The 25,032-nt window shown below is 43.6% G+C and overlaps 1 protein-coding gene across 2 annotated transcripts in view; it reads left to right on the top strand.

Annotated features, from left to right (window-relative positions):
* dync1h1 (dynein, cytoplasmic 1, heavy chain 1) overlaps positions 1 to 23,937 on the top strand; it is a 36,690-nt gene extending 12,753 nt beyond the window's left edge. Inside the window, exons 26-78 of one of the 2 annotated variants that reach the window (XM_018764149.2) lie at positions 52 to 246; positions 385 to 667; positions 1,233 to 1,333; positions 1,444 to 1,603; positions 1,730 to 1,970; positions 2,213 to 2,396; positions 2,598 to 2,810; positions 3,036 to 3,274; positions 3,454 to 3,610; positions 3,961 to 4,188; positions 4,312 to 4,542; positions 4,782 to 4,922; positions 5,154 to 5,387; positions 5,487 to 5,693; positions 5,836 to 5,957; positions 6,074 to 6,239; positions 6,474 to 6,637; positions 6,948 to 7,077; positions 7,277 to 7,410; positions 7,495 to 7,609; positions 7,759 to 7,920; positions 8,054 to 8,268; positions 8,577 to 8,781; positions 8,924 to 9,097; positions 9,205 to 9,324; positions 9,416 to 9,536; positions 10,686 to 10,881; positions 11,302 to 11,419; positions 11,636 to 11,851; positions 11,948 to 12,160; positions 12,280 to 12,407; positions 12,558 to 12,711; positions 12,976 to 13,122; positions 13,245 to 13,395; positions 13,598 to 13,851; positions 13,953 to 14,087; positions 14,833 to 14,927; positions 15,018 to 15,192; positions 15,281 to 15,356; positions 15,502 to 15,662; positions 17,023 to 17,134; positions 17,239 to 17,299; positions 17,417 to 17,540; positions 17,654 to 17,767; positions 17,949 to 18,119; positions 18,344 to 18,561; positions 18,765 to 18,868; positions 20,636 to 20,844; positions 21,300 to 21,453; positions 21,649 to 21,791; positions 22,698 to 22,866; positions 23,018 to 23,142; positions 23,498 to 23,937. In XM_018764149.2, the coding sequence (XP_018619665.2) occupies positions 52 to 246; positions 385 to 667; positions 1,233 to 1,333; positions 1,444 to 1,603; positions 1,730 to 1,970; positions 2,213 to 2,396; positions 2,598 to 2,810; positions 3,036 to 3,274; positions 3,454 to 3,610; positions 3,961 to 4,188; positions 4,312 to 4,542; positions 4,782 to 4,922; positions 5,154 to 5,387; positions 5,487 to 5,693; positions 5,836 to 5,957; positions 6,074 to 6,239; positions 6,474 to 6,637; positions 6,948 to 7,077; positions 7,277 to 7,410; positions 7,495 to 7,609; positions 7,759 to 7,920; positions 8,054 to 8,268; positions 8,577 to 8,781; positions 8,924 to 9,097; positions 9,205 to 9,324; positions 9,416 to 9,536; positions 10,686 to 10,881; positions 11,302 to 11,419; positions 11,636 to 11,851; positions 11,948 to 12,160; positions 12,280 to 12,407; positions 12,558 to 12,711; positions 12,976 to 13,122; positions 13,245 to 13,395; positions 13,598 to 13,851; positions 13,953 to 14,087; positions 14,833 to 14,927; positions 15,018 to 15,192; positions 15,281 to 15,356; positions 15,502 to 15,662; positions 17,023 to 17,134; positions 17,239 to 17,299; positions 17,417 to 17,540; positions 17,654 to 17,767; positions 17,949 to 18,119; positions 18,344 to 18,561; positions 18,765 to 18,868; positions 20,636 to 20,844; positions 21,300 to 21,453; positions 21,649 to 21,791; positions 22,698 to 22,866; positions 23,018 to 23,142; positions 23,498 to 23,626 (8,694 nt within the window). In that variant the 3' untranslated portion in view covers positions 23,627 to 23,937. Of the gene's footprint in view, positions 1 to 51; positions 247 to 384; positions 668 to 1,232; positions 1,334 to 1,443; positions 1,604 to 1,729; positions 1,971 to 2,212; positions 2,397 to 2,597; positions 2,811 to 3,035; positions 3,275 to 3,453; positions 3,611 to 3,960; positions 4,189 to 4,311; positions 4,543 to 4,781; positions 4,923 to 5,153; positions 5,388 to 5,486; positions 5,694 to 5,835; positions 5,958 to 6,073; positions 6,240 to 6,473; positions 6,638 to 6,947; positions 7,078 to 7,276; positions 7,411 to 7,494; positions 7,610 to 7,758; positions 7,921 to 8,053; positions 8,269 to 8,576; positions 8,782 to 8,923; positions 9,098 to 9,204; positions 9,325 to 9,415; positions 9,537 to 10,123; positions 10,320 to 10,685; positions 10,882 to 11,301; positions 11,420 to 11,635; positions 11,852 to 11,947; positions 12,161 to 12,279; positions 12,408 to 12,557; positions 12,712 to 12,975; positions 13,123 to 13,244; positions 13,396 to 13,597; positions 13,852 to 13,952; positions 14,088 to 14,832; positions 14,928 to 15,017; positions 15,193 to 15,280; positions 15,357 to 15,501; positions 15,663 to 17,022; positions 17,135 to 17,238; positions 17,300 to 17,416; positions 17,541 to 17,653; positions 17,768 to 17,948; positions 18,120 to 18,343; positions 18,562 to 18,764; positions 18,869 to 20,635; positions 20,845 to 21,299; positions 21,454 to 21,648; positions 21,792 to 22,697; positions 22,867 to 23,017; positions 23,143 to 23,497 lie in introns of both variants that reach the window. The other variant, XM_018764148.2, reaches the window with a different exon arrangement.
* Positions 23,938 to 25,032: the final 1,095 nt, after the last annotated feature.

Raw genomic sequence — 25,032 nt, 5'->3', positions numbered from 1 at the left:
TTAAATGATTAATCTTTCACTTAACCAACGTGCACAATGTTTGTTCTACAGGCTCAGTTGGTGGTCTTGTCAGCCCAGATTGCCTGGTCAGAGAATGTGGAAAGTGCCCTAAATACCATTTCAGGCAGTGCAGACATGGCACCCCTTCAGTCTGTTCTGTCAAATGTGGAGGCCACATTGAATGTTCTGGCTGACACGGTGCTGATGGAACAGCCTCCCTTACGCAGGAAGAAACTTGAGCACCTGGTAAGTGTATCCTTTTCCTTAAAATGGCCTTATTTCAGAACTCTCAACGTCAATTTGACGTTTTCATGTGAAAAACACTAACTGCGGTAGAGATGTATAAGCACTTATACTGTAATAAAACCTCTTCATCTGTTCCAGATCACAGAGCTGGTCCATCAGAGGGATGTGACCAGGTCCCTGATAAAGAACAAAATCGACAACCCAAAGTCCTTTGAATGGCTGAGTCAGATGCGCTTCTACTTCGACCCCAAGCAAACTGATGTGCTGCAGCAGCTCTCCATCCAGATGGCCAATGCCAAGTTCAACTATGGCTTTGAGTACCTTGGTGTTCAGGACAAGCTTGTGCAGACCCCTCTCACTGACCGCTGCTACCTAACTATGACCCAAGCCCTAGAGGCACGACTTGGTGGTTCTCCATTTGGTCAGTGCAAAGTCCGTTCTTTTTAAACCTATTCCTTACTTTGTAAAGCACCGTTTGGAAACGGTTTCCTTTTCTGGTTCAGTTAAGGTGCAATACAGTGTTTTCTTGGTCACGGTGTAATCTGGAACTGCTGAATCTTTGTCTGCATTTAAAAAGGTTCTTAAAACTCATCTCCTCCGAACTCACTTCACTCATGATCTCTTAAGATCATGTAAAGGTATAAATGTTTGTGCCTGTAAGGTATACATGTTCATGATCATGTTAGGATCAGTCCTTTTCGTTGCATTGCAGAAGTGGCTCTGTAAATGTTTATATGTATCTCCAAAAAAAAAAAAAAAAAAAACTACAAAGGTGATTAGGAATTATCAATATTCTGGTAAAGTTCTATGCAACTACATGTGAATGTTGGTGCATGTGAAGGAAATTAACTGTGCTTAATCATGCATCTGTAGCTATAGCTCTCTTAGGTAATGCACAAACTGTTTTCTATGAGATGTACATTGCTTTGGAGAAAAAATCTAAATGTAATCTCGTATCAATTTTCCTACCTTCCTTTGCCTTTCAGGACCTGCTGGAACTGGAAAGACAGAGTCTGTGAAGGCTCTCGGTCATCAGCTGGGTCGGTTTGTGCTGGTCTTCAACTGCGATGAGACATTTGACTTTCAGGTATTAAAGATTTGATGGCTGTGCACTGTGGTTTAGATTTTTTGCTCAGGTGAACCTGAAGCTGTTAGAATGGTAAAAAGTGACTTGGTTGTCTTCTCCCTTCTGTTTAGGCAATGGGTCGCATCTTTGTGGGCCTGTGTCAGGTGGGTGCCTGGGGCTGCTTTGACGAGTTCAACCGTTTGGAGGAGAGGATGCTCTCTGCTGTCTCCCAGCAGGTCCAATATATCCAAGTTGCCCTGAGGGAGCATAGTAACCCCAACAGAGACCGCAGTACGTGGTGTTCAACGATTAAAACTATTAGTTTTAGTCATTTGTTTTGACTATTAGGTTTTTTTTTTTTTAACTATAACTGTGTTTAGTTTTGAAGATGGCATGATGATTGCCATTTAATTGTAGGTGCACCCATTACCTGTGAGCTGCTGAACAAGCAGGTGAAGGTGAGCCCAGATATGGCCATCTTCATCACCATGAACCCTGGATATGCTGGCCGTTCAAACCTGCCCGACAACCTGAAGAAATTATTCCGCAGCCTGGCCATGACCAAACCTGATCGGCAGCTCATTGCCCAGGTCATGCTGTATTCCCAGGGTTTCCGCACAGCTGAGATCCTGGCCAACAAGATTGTTCCTTTCTTCAAGTGAGTACCCTGTCCTAGATCTTCAGCCACATGGTTGGCTGCAGTTTTGGGAAAGTTTGATCCTTTCAAGGTTATTTTGAAAACTGGTCAAGTGCAAGCTTTTGAATGTTCTCTGGATTTCTCTCACATCTCTATTTTAGTGTGAGGGAGCACTGCCACATGTTATGTCAGGTTCCACAGCATTGACCAAGATATTGTTATATGTTTGATCATGGTCTTAACAATACGTTGTTTCATTTTAGGCTGTGTGACGAGCAGCTGTCTTCCCAGAGTCACTACGACTTTGGCCTGCGAGCCTTGAAGAGCGTTTTGGTGAGTGCCGGCAATGTCAAACGGGAGCGCATCCAGAAGATAAAGCGGGAGAAGCGTGAGCGTGGGGAGGATGTTGATGAAAACGAGATTGCGGAGAATCTTCCGGAACAGGAGGTAACATTTTGATGTGACAAGGTTTCCTTGCTAGAGGCATACAAGTGTCAGACTTGTGCAGCTTTCCCTGTCTTATTTTGGAAACTTTTTTTTAAAAATGATTCCCTCTCTATATTCTGGCTTGTTTTTGTACTTATAGACCTTCATATGGCTCTATTTTAAGTGTTCAACCCTGTCCACCCTTTTTTCCCTCCGCCCAAGATCCTGATCCAGAGTGTGTGTGAGACCATGGTCCCCAAATTGGTGGCAGAGGACATCCCACTCCTCTTCAGCCTTTTGTCAGATGTATTCCCTGGAGTGCAATACATGCGTGGGGAGATGACAGCTCTCCGTGAGGAACTTAAAAAAGTGTGCTCTGAGATGTACCTCACCTACGGGGATGGAGATGATGTAGGAAGCATGTGGGTTGAGAAGGTACATGTCATGTTCAGAATGAATGGAATTTTAAGTGTCATCTGTTTAGTGCAGTTCTAGAAAGACTTCTATTGTAGATGGGGTGGGGGGTCCATATTTTGTATGAATTTTACCTTGCTTTTTTAGGCTTCGCAAACTGCTGCATGCAAATTTTTGTAATAGGCATGACATGAACAACCTTGCTTTAGTGATGAAGCTATGCTCTTTTTTCCTCATATGTTGCAGGTGCTCCAGCTGTATCAGATCACCCAGATCAACCACGGGCTTATGATGGTGGGTCCTTCAGGCAGTGGCAAGACCATGGCCTGGAGGGTGTTGCTCAAGGCTCTGGAGCGCCTGGAGGGGGTAGAGGGTGTCGCACACATAATTGACCCCAAAGCAATCAGCAAGGACCACCTCTATGGAACCCTTGATCCAAACACCCGCGAGTGGACTGATGGACTGTTCACGCATATTCTCAGGAAGTAAGCATTGTCTGTGTTGACTGTCAGCTAAGAGAACCACTGGCTCTGAAAGTGACAGTTGAACTGAATCATAATTGTGGGATGTAATGTGAATGCTCTGAAAGTATTAATGCGAACACAATGTTTGCGTGTTTTTTTTTTTTTTCCTCTCTCTCCCCCTTCTTCCTCCCCTCTCACAGGATCATTGACAATGTGCGTGGTGAGTTGCAGAAGCGCCAGTGGATCATTTTTGATGGTGATGTGGACCCTGAGTGGGTAGAAAACCTCAACTCTGTCCTGGATGACAACAAGTTGTTAACCCTGCCCAACGGAGAGCGTCTCAGCCTGCCACCCAATGTTAGCCCTCTTTCATTTCATTCATATGGCACATATCAGTGGAAAATGTTTAATCTCCAGCCTTTTCATTTGAGGCATTATGTAAAAAATTTTGGCTTCAATGTAGTATTGTTGGTTTAAAATATCTTGGTCCCACAGGCCAGGATTTATTACATCATAATACCTGCCTGAGTTGCTATAATTAGTAATACAGTTTCTAAAATGCATACCTTCAGCTTAGATTCTCATATGGTAACATCCATTTCCCCTCACAAGAATGGTTATTTTTAGTGTATAGAACACTTTTTTTTTTTTTTTTTTTTTTTTTTTTTTTTTTTTTTTAAAACCCCTTGTTTGTCCTCTTCTCCCAGGTGCGCATCATGTTTGAGGTACAGGACCTGAAGTATGCAACCCTTGCCACTGTGTCTCGCTGTGGCATGGTATGGTTCAGCGAAGATGTCCTCAGCACAGATATGATCTTCAACAATTTCCTAGCCCGGCTGCGGAGCATCCCATTGGATGAAGGCGAGGATGAGGCGCAGCGTATGCGCAAGGGCACTGAAGATGAGGGGGAAGAGGCTGCTTCCCCTATGTTGCAGGTCTTTTTTTTTTTTTTTTTTTTTTTTTTTTTGGTCCAGACAAATTTTAACAAACAGTATGTCTATGTAATTGGCACATATGACACATAATCCACCAAACTCTAAAACATTGTGACTTTTTAGATCCAGAGGGATGTGGCTGCCATCCTGCAGCCCTACTTCACCTCCACAGGGCTGGTAATCAAGGCCTTGGAGCATGCATCCAGGATGGAGCACATAATGGACTTCACTCGCCTACGCTGCATGGGCTCCCTCTTCTCCATGCTTCACCAGGCTTGCCGCAACGTAGCCCTCTATAACAATAACCACCCAGACTTCCCCATGCCTGTCGACCAGCTTGAACGTTACATGCAGGTGAGACAGCCATAGTTAAAGTATAGAATCACCACCTTGCCTTTGCACAGACTCATATGTGAGGGGACATACTTTCACATGCAAGAGAATCAATGCTTGTCTTGGAGCTTTCCAGTCTCTTTTAAAAGTCATGTTATTGTATTACCTCATATCATAATTCATGAGTTTGAAGTGCCCACTTATCTGGTGTAACAAAACAATACGTTTGAGTATTGCGCCTAATTTTTGCTGCTGTTCAGAGGTACTTGATCTACGCCGTCCTCTGGTCCTTCTCTGGTGACGGGAGGCTGAAGATGAGAGCAGAACTGGGCGAGTACATCCGACGAATTACAACTGTCCCTCTGCCATCTGCACCCAATGTTCCCATCATCGACTATGAGGTAAGTGTGTAATACAACCACAGTTTCGGGATTCTAGAAGCCCAGTGGCTCTAGGCTCCATTGCAGGGTTCTAGTACCAAGTTCCATGTGTTAATACAAGTCAGGTCTGCTGACTCGTCTTGTGTGGTTAAGGCCCAGTGCATGTTAACCCCCTCCCCCCTTTACTTCATGCTGAGAGAAAGACATGTTGGTTCAGTTCAGAGTTATATATAAGGTGGTGTTTCTCTTCAGGTATCCATCACAGGTGAATGGCAGTCCTGGCAGACTAAGGTGCCTCAAATTGAGGTGGAGACTCACAAGGTAGCTGCACCGGATGTGGTGGTGCCCACCCTGGACACAGTGCGTCATGAGGCCCTGTTGTATACCTGGCTTGCAGAGCACAAGCCACTGGTGTTGTGTGGCCCCCCTGGGTCTGGTAAAACCATGACCCTGTTCAGCGCCCTCCGGGCCCTGCCTGACATGGAAGTGAGTATGAACGCATTTTCTCTGAACCTCTGTATAATCATTACTGAAAAGAAGCTTTTGATGAATGAGGCTACAAGTCTTCCTCTTTTTTTGTTCCAGGTTGTGGGCCTGAATTTCTCTAGTGCCACCACCCCAGAACTACTGCTAAAGACTTTTGACCACTACTGTGAATACCGCCGCACCCCCAATGGCATTGTCCTGGCACCTGTGCAGTTGGGCAAGTGGCTAGTTCTGTTCTGTGATGAAATCAACCTGCCAGACATGGACAAGTATGGCACCCAGAGGGTCATCTCTTTCCTCAGACAGGTCTGTGGCTTGTTAGTGTAGAAGTACTGCTAGTGTCAATTGCACTAAACTTGGTATAGATGTCTGAGAGACTGTAGCTGAGATTGACACTGACTGTGCTGAGTTTCACCTCTTATGTGCCTGTTACCATTTCCTTCTGTAGATGGTGGAGCATGGTGGATTCTACCGAACCTCAGACCAGACCTGGGTCAAGCTGGAAAGGATCCAGTTTGTTGGGGCATGTAATCCTCCCACAGACCCTGGCAGAAAGCCTCTCACTCACAGGTACAAAACATTTTGACTCAACATTTAAGCTGTTTTGTTTCCATAGCACGCGGTATATTGCTGCTCTGGGTTGATGTTGATGTTTATACGTCTTCTCCTTTGGCTCTTGCTTCCAGGTTTCTGAGACATGTGCCAGTGGTGTATGTGGACTACCCTGGTCCTGCATCACTTACCCAGATCTACGGAACCTTCAACCGTGCCATGCTGAGGCTCATCCCCTCGCTGCGTACCTATGCTGAGCCTCTGACTGCTGCAATGGTTGAGTTCTACACCATGTCACAGGTGAGCTACAATGTAACCTAACAGCTGGAAAGTCCCACAAAGTGTTTGTGTAGCATAATGGTTATGAACTATATTGCATGTTTTGTAACTGAGGAGAAAAATTCTTGTACAGATGGCTTCATTCATTGCTTTTTTTTTTTTTTTTTTTTTTTTTTTTTTTTTTTTTTTTCCCCCCCCCTCCTCTCTCCTGTTTATGGGCTTTAACCTGGATAATTTACCCCTCCCCCCTGACAGGAGCGCTTTACTCAGGACACTCAACCTCACTACATCTACTCACCCAGAGAGATGACACGTTGGGTGAGAGGAATCTTTGAGGCTCTACGACCTCTGGAGACTCTCCCTGTTGAGGGCCTCATCCGCATCTGGGCCCACGAAGCCCTGCGTCTCTTCCAGGACAGGTATGTGTTTTTGTGGGAGGAACTCCAAGACCCTAAAACTGAACATTTAGCTGCTTGCAGGTGTCAGTGTGTAGTGTTTTTGTCTGCTGGTTTGGTTTTTCACACCTACAGGATTTTGACAAAAAATAAAACGAGTTCCCTTCTACTGTAAACTAGTCTTGGCCACTAAATGGATGTCCCTGTCAGTTGTATACAGAGAGTGGTATTCCTTTTGCCAGAGAGCACACAAAAGTGAAGGTAGTGAACGAAGTCTACATCCAAGAGAAAGATGCCATTTGTGGTCTCCAGATTGACAGTTTACCTCTTACAGGTTAGTGGAGGATGAAGAGAGACGTTGGACAGATGAGAACATTGACACAGTGGCTCTCAAACACTTCCCCAACATTGACCGTGAGAAGGCTCTGAACCGACCTATTCTGTACAGTAACTGGCTCTCAAAGGTGAGGTCATCTGGTAGCTGACTTGCATGAATCAAAAAGACACTTTTATTTGCAGATAATAAATGATCTGTTTTGGTGACAAGTATTGCTCCTATTTATGGAGTTTGTGTCGCATCAAACGTACTGCAGCTGTGGTCAAGCAGCTGCGTAAAGCTATTTGAAGAGCTGCATTACATGAAGGTGATGTGCTGTCTTTCAGGATTACGTCCCCGTTGAGCAGGAAGAACTGCGAGATTACGTGAAAGCCCGTCTCAAGGTCTTCTATGAAGAGGAGCTTGATGTTCCTCTTGTGCTGTTCAATGAAGTTTTGGATCATGTCCTTAGAATTGATAGGTAAAGGGGTTGTCCCCCCCCCCCCACATTTTGCCACTTGCTGTTTTCTGAAACCAGTCTGAAGGTCCTCTACGTCCTCCTCAGAATCTTCCGACAGCCACAAGGCCATCTACTCCTCATTGGAGTAAGTGGGGCCGGAAAGACCACCCTTTCCCGCTTTGTAGCCTGGATGAATGGCCTCAGTGTATACCAGATCAAGGTTAGTACCCTAAATAACAGCTTTGACAGGATAGACACACCGCTGAGTTTTTTGCATTTGTCTTTATAATTTAGGCTTACGGAATGTACTTGGAAAAGTTTTTACTTTTTTTTTCTTCCCCCCCTCTCTCTCTCGGTAAACCTGTGAAGGTGCACAGGAAGTACACAGGTGAGGACTTTGATGAGGACCTGCGAACAGTGTTGCGCCGCTCTGGGTGCAAGAATGAGAAAATTGCCTTCATCATGGATGAGTCCAACGTGCTGGACTCTGGATTCCTGGAGCGCATGAATACATTACTAGCCAATGGAGAGGTAAGGACATGTTACACTCAAGTATTTAGTCTTGTTCCTTAAAATCTATGATTGAACAAAAACTTTGTTACAAATACGAAAAATTTTCCTTGATTTGCCATGCAGATACTAAGCACTTCTCTTTGCTGTCTAGGTGCCAGGGCTCTTCGAAGGAGATGAATATGCTACTCTGATGACTCAGTGCAAGGAGGGTGCCCAAAAGGAGGGCCTGATGCTGGACACGCATGAAGAGCTCTACAAGTGGTTCACAAGTCAGGTCATCAGAAACCTGCATGTGGTCTTCACCATGAACCCATCTTCAGAGGGTTTGAAAGACCGTGCAGCCACATCCCCTGCTCTTTTCAACAGGTCAGATTTTGGCCCTGACCAGATACTGTCTATATCAGCAGTCTCTTTTCTAGATTAGTGGGCATCGTTAGCATCATGCTAAAAAAGATGTCCTCTTGTAACGTAACATTTTCATCAAGATTTAACTGTCCATTTTTATTAAATTCAGGAGGCAAAATTTGTGTCCATTACCAGATACTCTATAGTTTTAGTAACAAGGCATTAGCAAAAATGCTGTACACTCACATTATGTCAGTTTTGTATCTATCAATCTGTATTGATGTAAAACCAGGTAATTTTAGAACCCTCTTCACCTTCCGTGCATACAGATGTGTGCTTAATTGGTTTGGAGATTGGTCCACTGAGGCCCTGTATCAGGTGGGCAAAGAATTCACCAGTAAGATGGACCTGGAGAAGCCAAATTACAAAGTGCCCGACTACATGCCTATCGTGTACGACAAACTGCCCCAGCCTCCCACCCATCGTGAGGCCATTGTCAATGGCTGTGTGTTTGTCCACCAGACCCTGCACCAGGTCAGCTGCTTCCATTTGTATCTCACTGCTCTTCTCTGGCTCTGTGACATAAATGGAAAATGAATATCCCTTTTTATCAGGAGGGAAAACGGCTTGGTTTTGTCATTCTGTTATGTAGTTAATCCTTTTTTGGTCACTCTAGGCAAACAATCGGCTGGCTAAGCGTGGCGGACGCACCATGGCCATCACACCACGTCATTACCTAGACTTTATCAACCATTACGCTGACCTCTTTCATGAGAAACGTAGTGAGCTGGAAGAACAGCAGATGCACCTCAATGTGGGCTTGCGCAAGATCAAGGAAACTGTGGACCAGGCAAGATGCTCTTGTCCATACATGAGAACAGCAATAGATCTGCCTCGTGTGGCTTCCTGCCCCTCATGGAGTATGTAGACTTCTGTTAAAAGGCTTGCCTATTTCAGGTGGAGGAGCTTCGTCGAGACTTGAGGATCAAGAGTCAAGAGCTGGAGATGAAGAATGCTGCTGCCAATGACAAGCTGAAAAAGATGGTGAAAGACCAGCAGGAGGCAGAGAAGAAGAAGGTAAAGTCATTGCATTCCTACCTGTCCTGAAAACCCCTGTTCCAGTTGAGAATGTCAAGGAGTGGCAGGTCTGAACTGTGGGTCCTGATAGGTCATGAGTCAAGAGATTCAAGAAGCTGTCTACAGACAGCAAGAAGTGATCAAAGAAAAGCAGCTGAGAGTCAAGCAAGATCTGGATCAGGTGGAGCCTGCTGTCATTGAGGCTCAGAATGGTAAGATTCATCTTATTCAAATGTCTTGTGCATCTTGCCCCCCCCCCCCATCTGTTCAGAACCACAGTAATCACTAATAATGTTAGCTCATATGTTGAAATATTTTAGCCTTGAAGTCTATGTCCAGGTCTTGCTCTGTAAACTTTAACACTAGTTTTTCTCCAGCCTCAATATTTAAGAGGTGCGTGCACGCTCAATGAAAGAACTGGAAAAGTGTTGTAGCGAGGATATAATCCTGTTGCCAGATCCTGTTAAAACAAGTGCCAAATTGAATCTGTTATTGCCTAGTACTGCAATGAACGTACTTTATTCCTAAAACTTCAGTATAAAAATTGGTTTCATGGATGTCCTTTGGTGTATGACAAGTATGTGATATTTAGTGCAGTTTTTCATTGGCTCAAAGACCCACTCCATCTTCTGGGTTTCACGTTTTAAGTTTTTTGCTTTTTTCCCCAATTCACTTTTTCCTTGCCCATTCACTGCTGATTCTTTGTCTCCTGTCAACTTCTTGTTAACTTCTCCTCTGCTGTTTTTCTTGACTTTTTCACTGTTGACACTCGACTGTGCCTCCTGTTGGATGAGCTTAGCTGTTAAGTCCATTAAGAAGCAGCACCTGGTAGAAGTTCGGTCCATGGCTAATCCACCTGCGGCAGTCAAGCTGGCCCTGGAGTCCATCTGCCTGCTGCTGGGCGAGAGCACAACTGACTGGAAGCAGATCCGCTCCATCATTATGAGGGAGAACTTTATCCCCACCATTGTAAACTTTTCTGCTGATGAGATAAGGTGACCAGAGCAAGTGGAGAGTATGCGGTGGCTGCAGAGAGAAACTGTTGCCTGTGGTATGAGGGCCCACTCTAAAGCAGCTTTTCACTAGAGCTATAGTGTAGTAGAATTCCATAGTGCTGACTTGTTTAGTTGTTCTTTTAACAAAATGGAAAAATTCACCTTCTGTAGTTAATTGTATGTCTTGTACGGTGGTACAAAAATTTGGTCCATTATGTTAATACCCATCCGTCGCAAGCTGCAGTTTCTCTCGCTCTTAGCTGTGACGCAGTATCCGCACCACTCCCACATCCCCAAAATCTGTCCTGCATGTTCCTAAGCCATCCTCCCCTGTCTCTCCCCTTCCCACCCCAACTCCATCCCCAGCTGTCAGCTCAATTAAGAAGCAGCACCTTGTTGAAGTGCGCGCCATGGCCAACCCACCTGCTGCAGTAAAGCTGGCACTAGAGTCTATCTGCCTCCTGCTGGGGGAGGAGACTAATGACTGGAAAAAGATCAGACAAGTTATTATCAGAGAGAATTTTATCTCCAGCATAGTCAACTTTGTCTCTGAGGACATGAGGTATTGTTTTGCATTTTGTTTGCTCTGTGTCTCTCCTGTTCATTGAGCAGCAAGAGAAGCTTTTGTGCCCTTGCCATGCTGCTGTGCTCAGTTTAAGCACTTTTCTCATTATTCACCTGAATGACCATGCCAAGATGAACACTTGGTGAGCACTCCTGGTGATGAAGCTTTTAAGAACTGACTGGCTGGGGACATCAATACTGTTATATGGTCAGAAGTGTAGTGTGTGGGTTTTTTTTTTTTTTCCTCTCCTTTTTTTTCCACATTACCATTAACAACTTACAGTATAACTACAGATGGAGCATGTCCTTTTCTCTCCCTTCTAAAATTCTGATAACATAACCTTACCATATTTATGTTAGCGCACTGTGGGGTGAGGAGGTTTATTGTTGCTTTAACATGGGCACTCTATATACACAGCGACTCCATCCGTGAAAAGATGAAGAAGAACTACATATCCAACCCCAGTTACAATTACGAGCAGGTCAACAGAGCCTCTCTTGCTTGTGGGCCTATGGTGAAGTGGGCCATTGCTCAGGTATGGGCCGACCTGCTTCTGCTCTTCTGCCAGTCACCTTAGATGTGACTTTTTCCTGAAATGTGGGAAATGCACAACCGTCAGATCTCATTTGAGGTGCCTTTTCACATCTGGTTTCATGGTATTTCTTTTTTCTGCAAAAAATGTTTTGTTCAATTAGAAATTAATGTAGACAGAGGTCTGAGCCTATAATTCTTACCTATTCCTCCTGTAAAGCTAAATTATGCAGATATGCTGAAACGTGTGGAGCCATTGCGCAACGAGTTGCAAAAACTGGAGGATGATGCCAAAGACAACAAGTCCAAGGCTGAAGAAGTGGAGCAGATGATCCGTGACCTGGAGTCCAGCATTGCTCGATACAAGGAGGAGTATGCTGTGCTTATTTCTGAGGCGCAGGCTATCAAGGCTGACCTGGCAGCTGTTGAAGCGAAGGTAGGATACCTGGGCTTCATTGCAAGTGGGTTTTGGGGGTTTTCCTTGTTTAGTTTATTGCATTGTCATCGTTTCTCCGTTCCTTGTTGTGTACAGGTGAACCGCAGCACTGCCTTGCTCAAGAGCTTGTCAGCTGAGAGGGAGCGCTGGGAGAAGACCAGTGAAACCTTTAAGAACCAGATGTCCACAATTGCTGGAGACTGTCTGTTGTCAGCTGCCTTCATCACTTATGCTGGCTACTTCGATCAGCAAATGCGTCAGAACCTCTTTACTACCTGGTCACACCACTTGCAGCAGGCCAACATCCAGGTAGATGTTCCCTGCCCTGGGACTACTCTTCGTAGGCTTTTTAAAAAAAAAAAAATTTACCATTTATTTGAAGGATCTGAAGTGTGTTCTAATATGTCTGCCTGTTCTTGATTCCTTAGTTCCGCACAGACATAGCAAGGACCGAATACCTGTCTAATGCAGATGAGCGGCTCCGCTGGCAGGCAAACTCGCTGCCTGCTGACGACCTCTGCACTGAGAATGCCATCATGCTGAAACGGTTCAACAGGTATGTAGCACCACATCTTCATAGCTTACAATCACCCCCTGAGTGTGTCACTAAACTACTTACGGTTTCTGACATGTCTGCATGTTTTTGCTGAGAAGGTGTCCAGAGATTAGTAACAAATACTTGGTTTGTGGTGGTTCTGCTGTGCAGGTACCCTCTCATCATAGACCCATCTGGTCAAGCTACTGAGTTTATCATGAATGAATACAAGGACCGCAAGATCACCAGAACTAGCTTCCTGGACGATGCCTTCAGGAAAAATCTGGAGAGTGCCCTGCGGTTTGGAAATCCTCTGCTGGTGCAGGTGAGAAGGATTATTGGCTATTCTTTACCCAGGCAAGTAACTGAGGTTACTGAGGGCAAGTAATTGGAAACTTTCACTGTCATTGTGTTGACACTTCAGAGTTTTTCCACTGTTGCCATGCAGGAAAATATCATTATCAAAGGTGTTTGTCAGAAAAAATATTTACATAATTAAATTCTCAGGTGTGCATATTCTACAATACACATGTATGATGTAAGGTAGTCATGCTTCTTTTTAGGGAGTAATTATGTCTTCTCTCTCCAGGATGTAGAGAGCTATGACCCAATTCTGAACCCAGTTCTCAATAGAGAAGTGCGTAGAACTGGTGGACGAGTGCTAATCACCCTTGGTGACCAGGACATAGACTTGTCACCATCTTTTGTCATCTTCCTGTCGACGAGAGACCCAACGGTACGCTCCCACTTACTAAATTGCATTAGTGTGATGTTCATTAGGAGGCCTGTGATGAACATTTTGAATTTTCATAGCTATAGGTACTCTTAGACCTTTATTTGATACCTCTTCCTCTTTAGGTGGAGTTCCCGCCAGACCTGTGCTCTCGCGTGACTTTCGTCAACTTCACAGTGACACGTAGCAGTCTGCAAAGCCAATGTCTGAACGAAGTGCTGAAGGCAGAGAGACCCGATGTTGATGAAAAGCGTTCAGACCTCCTCAAGCTGCAGGGTAACTGCTTTTCTGTTGTCTGGGGAATTTCAGCCTAGTCTTTTGTGCGTCAAAGCAACAAATTGTGAATTATGTATGTTGTGTGGTTGATACTTGCCACCATTGGTTTTCAAACTAATTCTTTGTGGCTAGGGCATAAAAGTACAGTAAGAGAAAGATAACTAGGGGGACTTCCAATAAAGTTTCCCCTTGTGGTCTTCAGGTGAGTTCCAGTTGCGTCTGAGGCAGCTGGAGAAATCTCTGCTGCAGGCCTTGAACGAGGTGAAGGGGCGCATCCTCGATGACGACACGATTATCACCACGTTGGAAAACCTAAAGAAGGAGGCAGCTGAAGTGACGCGGAAGGTGGAGGAAACTGACATTGTCATGCAGGAGGTGGAGACAGTGTCTCAGCAGTATCTGTCACTCTCGTCAGCCTGCAGTAGCATCTACTTTACTATGGAGGCTCTCAACCAGGTGCAGTTGTAGTCCTCGGCAGCATTTCTGGGTCAGACAATGGGTATCATAGCTCACACAACTGGCATTATGCAACCTATGGCGATCTGTTTGTGTTACAGATTCACTTCCTGTATCAGTATTCACTTCACTTCTTCCTGGACATCTATCACACGGTATTGTACGAGAACACCAACCTGAGGAGTGTCAGTGACCACAGCCAGCGCCTTTCATTTATTACCAAGGACCTCTTCCAGGTACTGCTTCAACAGTGCTGTAGTGGCTATAGCAGGTATATTGGCTCTTGCTGCAGCATGTCTATACTCCAGTAAAATTGTATTCCACACCAGCTAATAAGAAGTATACTGGCTTCACAACTTGCAAACACAGTTGGGAGTAGAAGCATTTTTGTTTGTGTGTGTCCTTTCTTTCCTCTGCCACTAAGCCAGAATCAGTATCTTGGGTAATACTGAATTTCCATTAATTCGTGGGTTAAATTCCATAAAAATGTGATATAAAGCTGTGATTCAATTTTTAAAACTTCCACCCATTTCACTTTCCCAGTTCAGAATCTCATTGGTTCAGAGCCTGTCGTGGAAATGTAGGGTGCAAAGCAGGGTAGACAAGATGACACTAGACTGTCAGCGTAGTAATTATTTGAAATTTTAAAATGACAAATTTCTCCACAACCTTATATTCAGTATCAATTGCTGGGAGATTCATTATATAAGAAGGTGCAACACTAGTTACTTCTGGCTGCTTTCAACTTTAGCAACACTATCAATAAAAGCTTAGTGGGCATCCCTCATAGTTACAGATTCAGTTCCAGTTAAAACATTTGAAATGGAGTATGTGTAAATTTGTATTTTAACTTTAACAATTTTCAGGCAGCGGATCTAACCACTATGCCTCCTGATGCGGCATTTCTTCATTGCTTCTTTGAATGGGTTGAGAGAGACTGACACAACTTCTTGATAACATTCTCTTTTCTTTTTCCAATAGGTTGCTTTCAACAGGGTTGCAAGAGGCATGCTCCATAATGACCACATTACGTTTGCAATGCTCTTGGCCAGGATCAACCTGAAAGGCATGATCAGGTAAACCAAAGCACTGTTGGATCAGCTATGCAATTGCTTAGGTTAAACACTTGAGGCTGTTATGAAATTGACTGACTGTTTTTCCTCCAGTGAGCCATCATTTGATGCGGAGTTCCAGCATTTCCTGCGAGGAAAAGAGATTGTTCTCACAGGCACAGCTCTCCCCAAGGTAAAAGGCCTGAGCACTGAACAGACGGAGGCCATGATCCGGCTCAGCCGCCTGCCTGCCTTCAAAGACCTTGTCTCCAAAGTGCAGGCTGATGAGGTGAGACAAGCTACATAATTGCCTTTGTAAGAAGGACATTGGAATGTGCTCCTCTCTGGAATGGAGACATTACCTCTTTGCTTTGCAGCAATTCTTCATGTGGCTTGAAAGCAACTCTCCAGAACTGTCGGTGCCCTACCTCTGGACAGAGGAGAAAACATCAAGTGAGTTTTCCAACATTTTAGCTTGCTTTAGGTATTATTACAATGGTTAACTGCATTGCTTCCCATCCCTGTCAAATATTATTTAAATCCTATTAAAAAGAGCCATAAGAGTCTTGACTAAATTATTTCTGCTGTTCCCGTTTAGGTCCCATTGGCCAGGCCATGCACCAGTTGCTTCTGATTCAGACTTTCAGGCCAGATCGTCTGCTTGCCATGTCTCACATCTTTGTGGCCAAGGTTTTGGGAGACAGCTTCATGGCTGCTATTGAGCAACCACTGGATCTGGCCAGCATTGTTGACAGTGAGGTAAACATCAAGTAACCCAAATGCACAGCATTTCGATGTGTGTTCTATTTAATTCACATTCATTGTCATACAAGTATTATACTACTACTTCAATTCCCTGAGTGCGATGCATTGCAGACTATAAAGTACAGAATTTTTTTTTTTTAAATTACAGAATAATATGTAATGAATTGTAGAATAAAATTGTAGCAGTAAATCTAAGTGGGGGTTAACTCAGTGCTTACACAGTACAAAATCCAGGGTAGTCAGTCTGCAGGAGGTAATTTCATTGACTTTTAATGTAATACAGAAACACCCCAATGACTCCAAAGGAGTGGAGAAATTGGCAAAAATAACTTATCTTACTTCTATTGTCTTGTGACCCCAGGCTGGTGGTGGTGGTCTGTTTTCCGCTGAATTTGCTTTTCTACCATGTTCTGAGTGCTCTTATTACTTATGTGACAAAATGTTGGTGACGGTATTTTGTTAAATAACAGCTTATTTTTGTACTTTCATTCCATTAATGTTTGATTTTTAACTTTTTTGGCTTTGACATGCTGATAGGTGCAATAGCATAGGGATCCTTCTAGAGAAGGGTGAGCAGTTGGCCTGGTCACCATCCCACAGGACATGCCAATTTTCACTCACCTGAGCTCATAATTGCTCAGCTGCTTTTATATAAATCCCTGAGGACATTGTTTCCTGTGACAAAAAAAAAAAAACCATATGAAGACTTCATGGCAAACCAAGGAAATGTTAAATGAGTTGGCTTAATTAGCCTTAAGTTCTGAAATAAAGTACATTTTAAATGTTTTACAGTGAATTTTCAAATTGATTAAGCAGTCACTAATATTCTTCGAACAGTTGGGTACTGAACAACTGGAAAAACCTAAATACTAATTCTTTCATTTTTGCTTTTTATTTATGAACAGATAAAGGAAAGCATTTTATCAGAACAAATGACTATGGTACATTTTCAAACTGTTTGTAGCACGGTTGCCAGATTGTTTAAGCTCTCAATTACACAGCCTTGGTCACATTAAGCAAAGTTGTCTTGGTATCTAGTGCATTGGCTTTACAATAGCTTTTTGCAGGAGTTGCATTTGAATGCTGTTAGAACTACAGCTCTAGTAGAAATGGTATAGGTGCTGATTAGTACATGGAAACCCATAAAGATCAAGTCTCTTTTCTATACTAAACAGCAATTTAATATTTAAAATGTGTAGCATTATGGTTTGATTTATGGCACCCCCTTTTTTTGCTCCTTTATAAACTGTTGCACCCTTACTAATGGTTATTCCCTCCACAGAATAATAAAAAAAAAAATCAGAGGACACCAAATCATGGGCATCTGTTTAAACAAGTGGCATTTCCTCTGCAGGTGAAGCCCAGTACACCGGTGCTGATGTGTTCTGTACCTGGCTATGATGCCAGCGGCTTGGTGAGAGATCTGGCTGCCGAGCAGAACAAGCACATCACGTCCATTTCCATTGGTAAGTTAGCCTAAGATTTTTTTTTAAAAAAAAAAAAATATTGTTCCCCTCATTTGTAGTGATACAAATATATCAGCTATTTTTCTTTGGTCTTGTTTCCTCAGGATCTGCAGAGGGATTTAACAAAGCTGACCGAGACATCAACACAGCTGTGAAGTCTGGAAGGTTTGTGGGTGGATTATGATGTATAGTGTATGCACCAGCATGTGTTCACACGCTTTGGTTTCAAAGCTGCCTCTGCCTTGTGACTCAAGTGTGCTCTCACTGATCCACCTTTTGCAGGTGGGTGATGCTGGAGAATGTCCACCTGGCCCCAGGTTGGTTGATGCAGCTTGAAAAGAAGCTCCATTCCATGCAGCCACACGCCAGTTTCCGTCTCTTCCTCACAATGGAGATCAACCCCAAGGTAGCAAGTCCTGCATTAAAAATGACAACCCTAGATCACAGCTTTAGAAGCAAAAACCTTGCTACAACTCTGGAACATCGGTTTAATTGCTTACCTTTTTCTCCCTACGTCAGGTACCAGTTAACTTGCTCCGGGCTGGACGAATTTTTGTCTTTGAGCCACCACCAGGCGTGAAGGCCAACATGTTGAGGACCTTCAGCAGCATCCCTGTTGCTCGAATGTGCAAGGTCTGTATAGGGTAGCTTTCTTTGACTTAAGGACACTTCTGTCCTAATTTATTTTTTTTTGTGTAATTTTCCTAGTATTTGTCTGAATTCCTTACACTACCAAGTAATGTCTTGCAGGGGGTATGTGCTTGCATGAGTGTGAGAGAGAAAGGAATTGTGCTCTGTATTTCTCCCCCCACAGGCTCCCAATGAGCGTGCCCGTCTGTACTTTTTGCTGGCCTGGTTCCATGCTGTCATTCAGGAGAGACTGCGCTATGCTCCATTGGGCTGGTCCAAGAAATATGAGTTTGGAGAGTCAGACTTGCGTTCAGCCTGCGACACTGTGGATACTTGGTTAGATGACACGGCAAAGGTCAGAATTCATAGGTTTTTAAATGGAAGATGTTGCTGATATTAAATACTACTGTTAAATCGGGCAGACAGGCTGGACCTCTTCAGGAACTCTTTTGTTAGCACTTGCTTTGAATGAAAAGTAATCTTATATTGTGAGGTCAAAGTTTTTGTTGCCAAAGCTGTAAAAAAAAAAAAAAAAAAAAAAAAAAAAAATTTCACAGTAAGATTTGATTTCTACTTCAGGGTCGCCAAAACATCTCCCCAGACAAGATTCCTTGGGCTGCCCTGAAGACCCTGATGGCCCAGTCCATTTATGGAGGCCGCATTGACAACGAGTTTGACCAGAGACTGCTCAATACCTTCCTTGACCGTATCTTCACCACAAGCAGCTTTGACAGCGAGTTCAAACTTGCCATCAAAGTTGATGGACACAAGGACATCAAAATGCCTGATGGCATCCGGTCAGTGATGTGTACTATAGGAGCAGCCGTGTAAATAACACCGGGGGGGGCAGCTACATTTGATTCCAAGCCATATACAGTGATGGCTAAACTCTCTAGTTTTCTTTTAAGATTGCTTATACTTTAAGCAATTCGTGGTGGGTTTTTTTTCCTTGGGGGGTGGGAGTCTGGTAACTTTTATGGTGCTGGTGTCTGTTTCCTAGACGGGAGGAGTTCATACATTGGGTGGAGATGCTTCCTGACACTCAGACCCCATCCTGGCTGGGGCTTCCTAGCAATGCTGAAAAGGTCCTACTCACCACCCAGGGTAATCTCCGCTTCTTGTTGTTGGCCATTAGATGCTATGATAGATGCTATCATATTTCTGAACCTCATTTTAGTCTCCAACTGGTGTCTCGTACTCTTCTGTGCTCCTCACTGTTGTAATGCTTCTTGTTTTTGCAGGCTTAATCTTCACATTACATTTCATTTTTTTCCATCCTGATTTTGATTGAGTGCATTACTGTTTTATTTAAAATTAGCTTTACAGCGTTCCATTTAATATAAGTAACCTACTTGCAGGTTAGTCGTCCTGGTGTTTTGATATATTTGCACAAGGTTGTGCACATTGGTCCAATTGATACTTATGATTAAACTGTGTGCAGCTAGAAACAAACACAATGACATTTTCATGTGTATGTGCTTTTAGAAATGTGCACAAACTTTATAAGTATCATGCAAATACTTGCTTTGTTTCTTTCAGAGGAGATAAAGGTTTTTGAACTAAAATTAAGTACTCATTTCACTTTTGTAAGCAATTATTTGAGGTAATTAATGGGTATGTTTCCAGGCAGGACTTTCTAGAAGTGGAGTGTTTCCATATCAAATCCATTTTGTGTGTTTGTTTTTTAAACAAAGCAGTTTACTGGTATTAACTGTTAGTGCGTAAAGGGAACAGTTGATTGTAAGTTGTACAAGGTGTATGAGGAAAGAGGCTCGGCAGTCATACTTGCACTGCCACCGCACAAATGCGTGGAAACCAACAGAACGGCTCATTGTATACTAGTGCCAGCTACAGTACATTACTGCTGCCTGCGTTTGTCTACTTAACTCGTGCAAAGTGCAACTTTTTGTGAAAACACTTTGGATACTTAATGATTTTTTTCATTCTGGAAATGAAAATTTATATCAAAAGCCAGCATACCAAAATTTCAGACAAAGTTTGTAAATTGAGGGATGTCTAGTTTGCTATATCAAAAATGCAATTTAAAATTTGCTTGTGTACATTAGATACTGGAAAGATCTGCTAAACATATATCTGGCTGTCCATTGATGTGATATTTATTGTAAGACATTAAGAGTAAATGGTGAATGGCTAGTACATCATGAACTGTGTTTTAAAACTTTAATGTCCCATGCTAACCACACTTGTTTGTGTCATCTTCAGATACATCCCACACTAATGCAGCTGTAAGAGAATGAGTGGTCGCATATGAAGCACATCTTGTGTATCTGTGTTTTCGCATAGATGATGTTTGACTTAAACAGCTTTCCTTGGACCTTCTAACCACACGGTTATTCAGTGCTAACCTTGTTTCTGACCACACACACCTCTGGGTGTGTTCTGCAAATGACAGTGTGAGGGAGTTTCCTCAACCTCCAGTAGCTGTATTTCACTGCCATCATGTCACCTGACGGGCATCCTCCTCCCAGCTTTTAAAGTCCTCAACCCATCCTGTATTTCCAGTTTTTTTTTTTTTTTTTTTTTTTTTTTTTAAATATATATAACTCTGATCCCCCCCTCCCCTGACCTCAGTGTCGGTTTTAGTCTATTGCATGGTCACAAATTAATAGTATCCCTTAAATTACCCTGTTTGGCTTGTTCAGATTTGCTGTTTTGAATGGCACAAACTTGTTGCTTTGCTATTTATTAATGCACTGCTATTTTAACTGTATTACTGTCCCCTTGAAGGCAGCACATTGTTTTGAGTTTGTGTGCCACTATTAATTTTGTCTTCCCCCTTCCCGGGGCTGGTCTGCACCCACACAACACCCACCCATCCACCCTGGTCCCCCCGTGCCTGCCTCTCGTCAGGTACTGACATGATGGGTAAGATGCTGAAAATGCAGATGTTGGAGGATGAGGATGACCTTGCATACGAGACGGAGAAAAAGAAGCGCACAAGCTCCTCCTCGGATGCCCAGCCTGCTTGGATGCGGACGCTGCGTACCACTGCCTGCAACTGGCTGCAGCTCATTCCAGAGTCTGTCAACCCCCTCAAGCGCACAGTGGAGAACATCAAGGTGAGCAAATGGTGTTAGCTTGTGGGAGACAAAGGGAAGAGAATGATCTTTGTAATGGCTGCGCCTTACCCATTGCCACTTTTTTGACAGGTAAATGTCAGTGCCTTGGTTCAGTAGGCAGAAGTACATGTATGTGTATTTTAATATACTAAATATTAAAAGAGCTGGTAGCATAGTGGTTAGAGCTGCTGCCTTTGGACCCACAGGTTTGAGTCTCCCCTCCAGTTGTAGGGCCCTTGAATAAGGTACTTGCCCTAAACATTGCTCCAGTAAAATTACCCACTTGTATAAATGGGTAAATGATTATAGGAAGCTTAACATTGTAAGTCACTTTGGAGAAAAGTGTCAGCTAACTGTAATGTAGTACATGTAACATAGATGTTGTTCATATGTGTGATTTAAGTGACTGTTAGACTAACTTCTGCTTCTCTTACCTGCCTTGGCCATTATCCTAGGACCCTCTGTTCCGCTTCTTTGAGCGGGAGGTCAAGATGGGTGCCCGCATGCTTCAGGACGTACGCCAGGACCTCACTGATGTGGTGCAGGTGTGTGAAGGCAAGAAGAAGCAGACCAATGTGTTGCGAACCTTGATCAACGACCTTGTCAAAGGTACTAGTCTGGCCTCACTACGCCTTCACACTGATATATATAAACATTTATGATGTTTAAAGATTGCTGAAAGGAGCTCTTGCCTACTTCTTGATGTTTTGTATCAACTCGTAATGTGGTGTATGGCACATTTCAGAGCAGCTTAACTCCCATATTTATAGGCAGTCACTGACATCATATGATGTGTTTTCCAAGGAATCCTGCCTCGTAGCTGGTCCCGCTACACAGTTCCTACTTCCATGACGGTCATCCAGTGGGTGGCAGACTTCAGTGAGCGCATCAAGCAGTTGCAGATGATCTCACAGGCAGCAGGCACTGGAGGTGCTAAGGAACTGAAGGTGAACCAGTGATGCACTATGCAGTGGCACATTTGGGATTTGAAAAGCATTTGTTGAATCACAAGCCATCTTGGTAGTGTTGGAAGTGTCAAGACAGTTTAACAGCTAAAGTGTATGAATGGATGCAGTTCAATTGGATTAATCTGGGCTGCTTTGCTAGACAACTAGAGGCAGGATGTTTAGGTATGTGTCAGAGGTAAACATATTAGGAAAGGGTGTTGGTCCCTTCCCCCAAGTTTGCTGTTTTAATTGTCTGTTTAATGTAGCGGTATAGTTATACCTGTGTGTGTATTTGACCTGTTAAGGTGTGGCAACCACCTCAGTTGGCTCTTATTGTGGGTGGGCAACAACTGTATTCCACTGAGCTTTACATCCTGTCAGGGAATGAGCTTCACCACCCTGCCAGGGGCTTCATTTTCACAGCATCTGTGTGTTTTGTTTGGCTTTATACCCAAAGCCTGTGACCACAGGTGAGGGTGGTGGTATAGACCAAAGGGTAAATCGGCTTCAGGGGTGGCTCTCAGTAGCTCCAGTGTGGGCGAGGTACTCTTATTTGCTGCTGAAGGGTGATCACAACAGACTGTGGTAAGAGCTCTACACAATGTGTCAGGGGTGATACTATGTGGAGCACGAGACTCTGGATAACATGGCTCTCAGGATTCCTGGTACAGGCAATCCTTCACCATGAGTAGGTTAGGAGAGGACCCTTTTAACTGAATTCTGAAATACAGCTGTACAGTTTATGGCAATATTTTTTTTTTTTTTTTTTTTTTTTTTTGGAAAAGTATATTGTATAGTTAAGTGTTCTGAAGGGAAGTAGTTTTAAGGCGCAAAGTGTTTTGTGTGTTAGATTCCACGCTGCAGCATAATGAAAAGTCAGCATTAACAAGCTGTGGTCTCTTGCAGAACATCCATGTGTGTCTGGGCAGCCTGTTTGTCCCCGAGGCCTACATCACGGCCACACGCCAGTACGTGGCCCAGGCCAATAGCTGGTCTCTGGAAGAGCTGTGCTTGGAGGTGAACGTCACCACCTCCCAGGGTCCTGCTCTAGATGCTTGCAGCTTTGGAATTAAAGGTGGGGGAACTTACTACTTGTGCCTGTTTTTGACTGGTTTCAGACATTTGTAGTGAAGAATCAGACTTCACCTGTTACAGAATGGCTTTATATTTGCATTGTGTAATGTGTCGCTTCTAAAATGCAATGTTCTTGTGGTCACCCTAATCAGGTCTGAAGCTACAGGGAGCCACATGCGGCAACAACAAGCTCTCCCTGTCCACAGCAATCTCCACGGAGCTGCCCCTCACGCAACTGCACTGGCTGAAACAGGGCAACGCGGAGAAGAGAAACATGGTGAGGCCTTCCTAATGTACCACTGCTTCCCCTATGGTGAAATGACTGCTCTGTTCTAGAGCACCAAGCTTAATCCTGTGCTGCTACTCTAAAAGGCAATAAAATGGCAAGACAAGCTTCTAACTTCTAAAGTATAGAAGTAGGAGGTGTGAAAGTAGCTTGTTCCAAGAAAGTGCAGTTTAGGTTGCAGTCATGTCTTTTCTTAGTCATGGAAATTCTTTTTCAGACTATTAGTCTCTTTATATGAACTTCTAGTCTGTGTTCCTGCAAAGGGTATGCACTGGTATCTTGTTTTGTGCTTGACACAACCCTGTTGACTGACCATTAACATCCCTTCCCCTTCCATGGTCAACAGGTCACTCTGCCAGTGTACTTGAACTTCACGCGCACTGACCTGATCTTCACTGTGGACTTTGACATCGCCACCAAGGAGGACCCACACAGTTTCTATGAGCGTGGTGTAGCTGTGCTCTGCACAGAGTAGCTGTAGTGTCTGCATGATTAAACCCTTCTTGCTAGTTACTGCATGAATTGTAGAGTAGAATGAGAAACTTTCAATCTAGCTAGTTTAAAAACAGTTTTAGGAGGAAGTTCAGATGGTCTGAGAAATGTGAACAAGCTGGCAAATGTTGGAGCAGAGAGACATGGTGAGGAGTGGGGAGGTCTTAATGGAGGGATATGTATGTACTTTACTGAAGGAAAAGCTTGCTATTCTCATGTGTAAAACTGTTAAGCAGAATTGCGGTGGAAACTTCCTATGTATTGCAGATATTAATAAATGGGACTAAAGCATTAGGATGGCTTTTTTTTTGCCTCATCTGTCTGGAGCTTGAAATGGGACAGAAGTGATGCTAATATGTTTAGTGTACAAGGTAAGCAAGAATATGGGAACAATCATGGGCAATTTTACATTTCACCATTGTGAACCCTTGCCCTTAATTGACAGACAGGTTGCTGCAGCTGTAATATGCAGCACTGAAACTAGCTTAAATTTTCTTTATAAAACAAAGTTTGGAGCAGTTGTGGCTCTCCTTATGAGATGCTGTCCTGCCAAAATGTTACCGTGTTTTTTTAAAAATGGCTTTTCTTCCAAATGTCTCCCACCCATGAAATTGGTCAACCTGTAAATGTTACATGGAGGGGAGTGATTTTGTTTCTCCTGGGACCTCTGGGCCACACAGGCCACACAGTGCATTAATATACAGGACACAACTTGTGCTGTAGCACTAGACAAAACAATATGAGCTATGGGAGCACAAAGAAATGGAGGTTGGGGAGACGGTGTGTTCTACGAATCCTTAATGAGCTCTAAAGGAACCCAGAAGGCCCAGGGAAAGCAGGCCTCCTGCCTCTGCAGGCAAGTTCCCCATAAAGACTGCAGAGGGTGGGGGGGCAGGGCAGCCAGGTTAACACTGTCTTTAAAAACTCATCTTCAGCTTGCAAAGAATTGGATCACATGGATCTTGCACTCCGTGTGTAAATCTAGCCAACTATCACAGAATGGGATCCTCAAACAAAACTGCTTAACACATACACCCTTATTTTTCACAATGAGCTTATTAGGTACCTTTCTGCACTCAGTAGGGAACCGTACTTCCACAACACATGAAATGTTCTGCCTACTTTCCCTCACCTGGGAAGGATAAGGATACTTAGTTCCTGTTACTGAATCTTAAATCACAGCTCTCATCTAAGTATATACATTCAAGCATTTAGCTAATGCTTTTTTGCAAAATTACAAGTTACAATTTTGTACAGCTGGGTAACTTTACTGGAAAAATCTGTATGTACTATGTTCAAGGGTACTACAGCTGGGATTCAAATCTATAACCCTTGAGTTCAAAGGGAGCAGCTCTAACCACAAACAGCTATCCTCTAAATGAAACAGGA

The sequence above is a fragment of the Scleropages formosus genome, chromosome 15, assembly GCF_900964775.1.
Source record: "Scleropages formosus chromosome 15, fSclFor1.1, whole genome shotgun sequence".
In the NCBI taxonomy this organism is placed as follows: domain Eukaryota; kingdom Metazoa; phylum Chordata; class Actinopteri; order Osteoglossiformes; family Osteoglossidae; genus Scleropages; species Scleropages formosus.
This window is presented reverse-complemented; position numbering and strand designations above follow the sequence as displayed.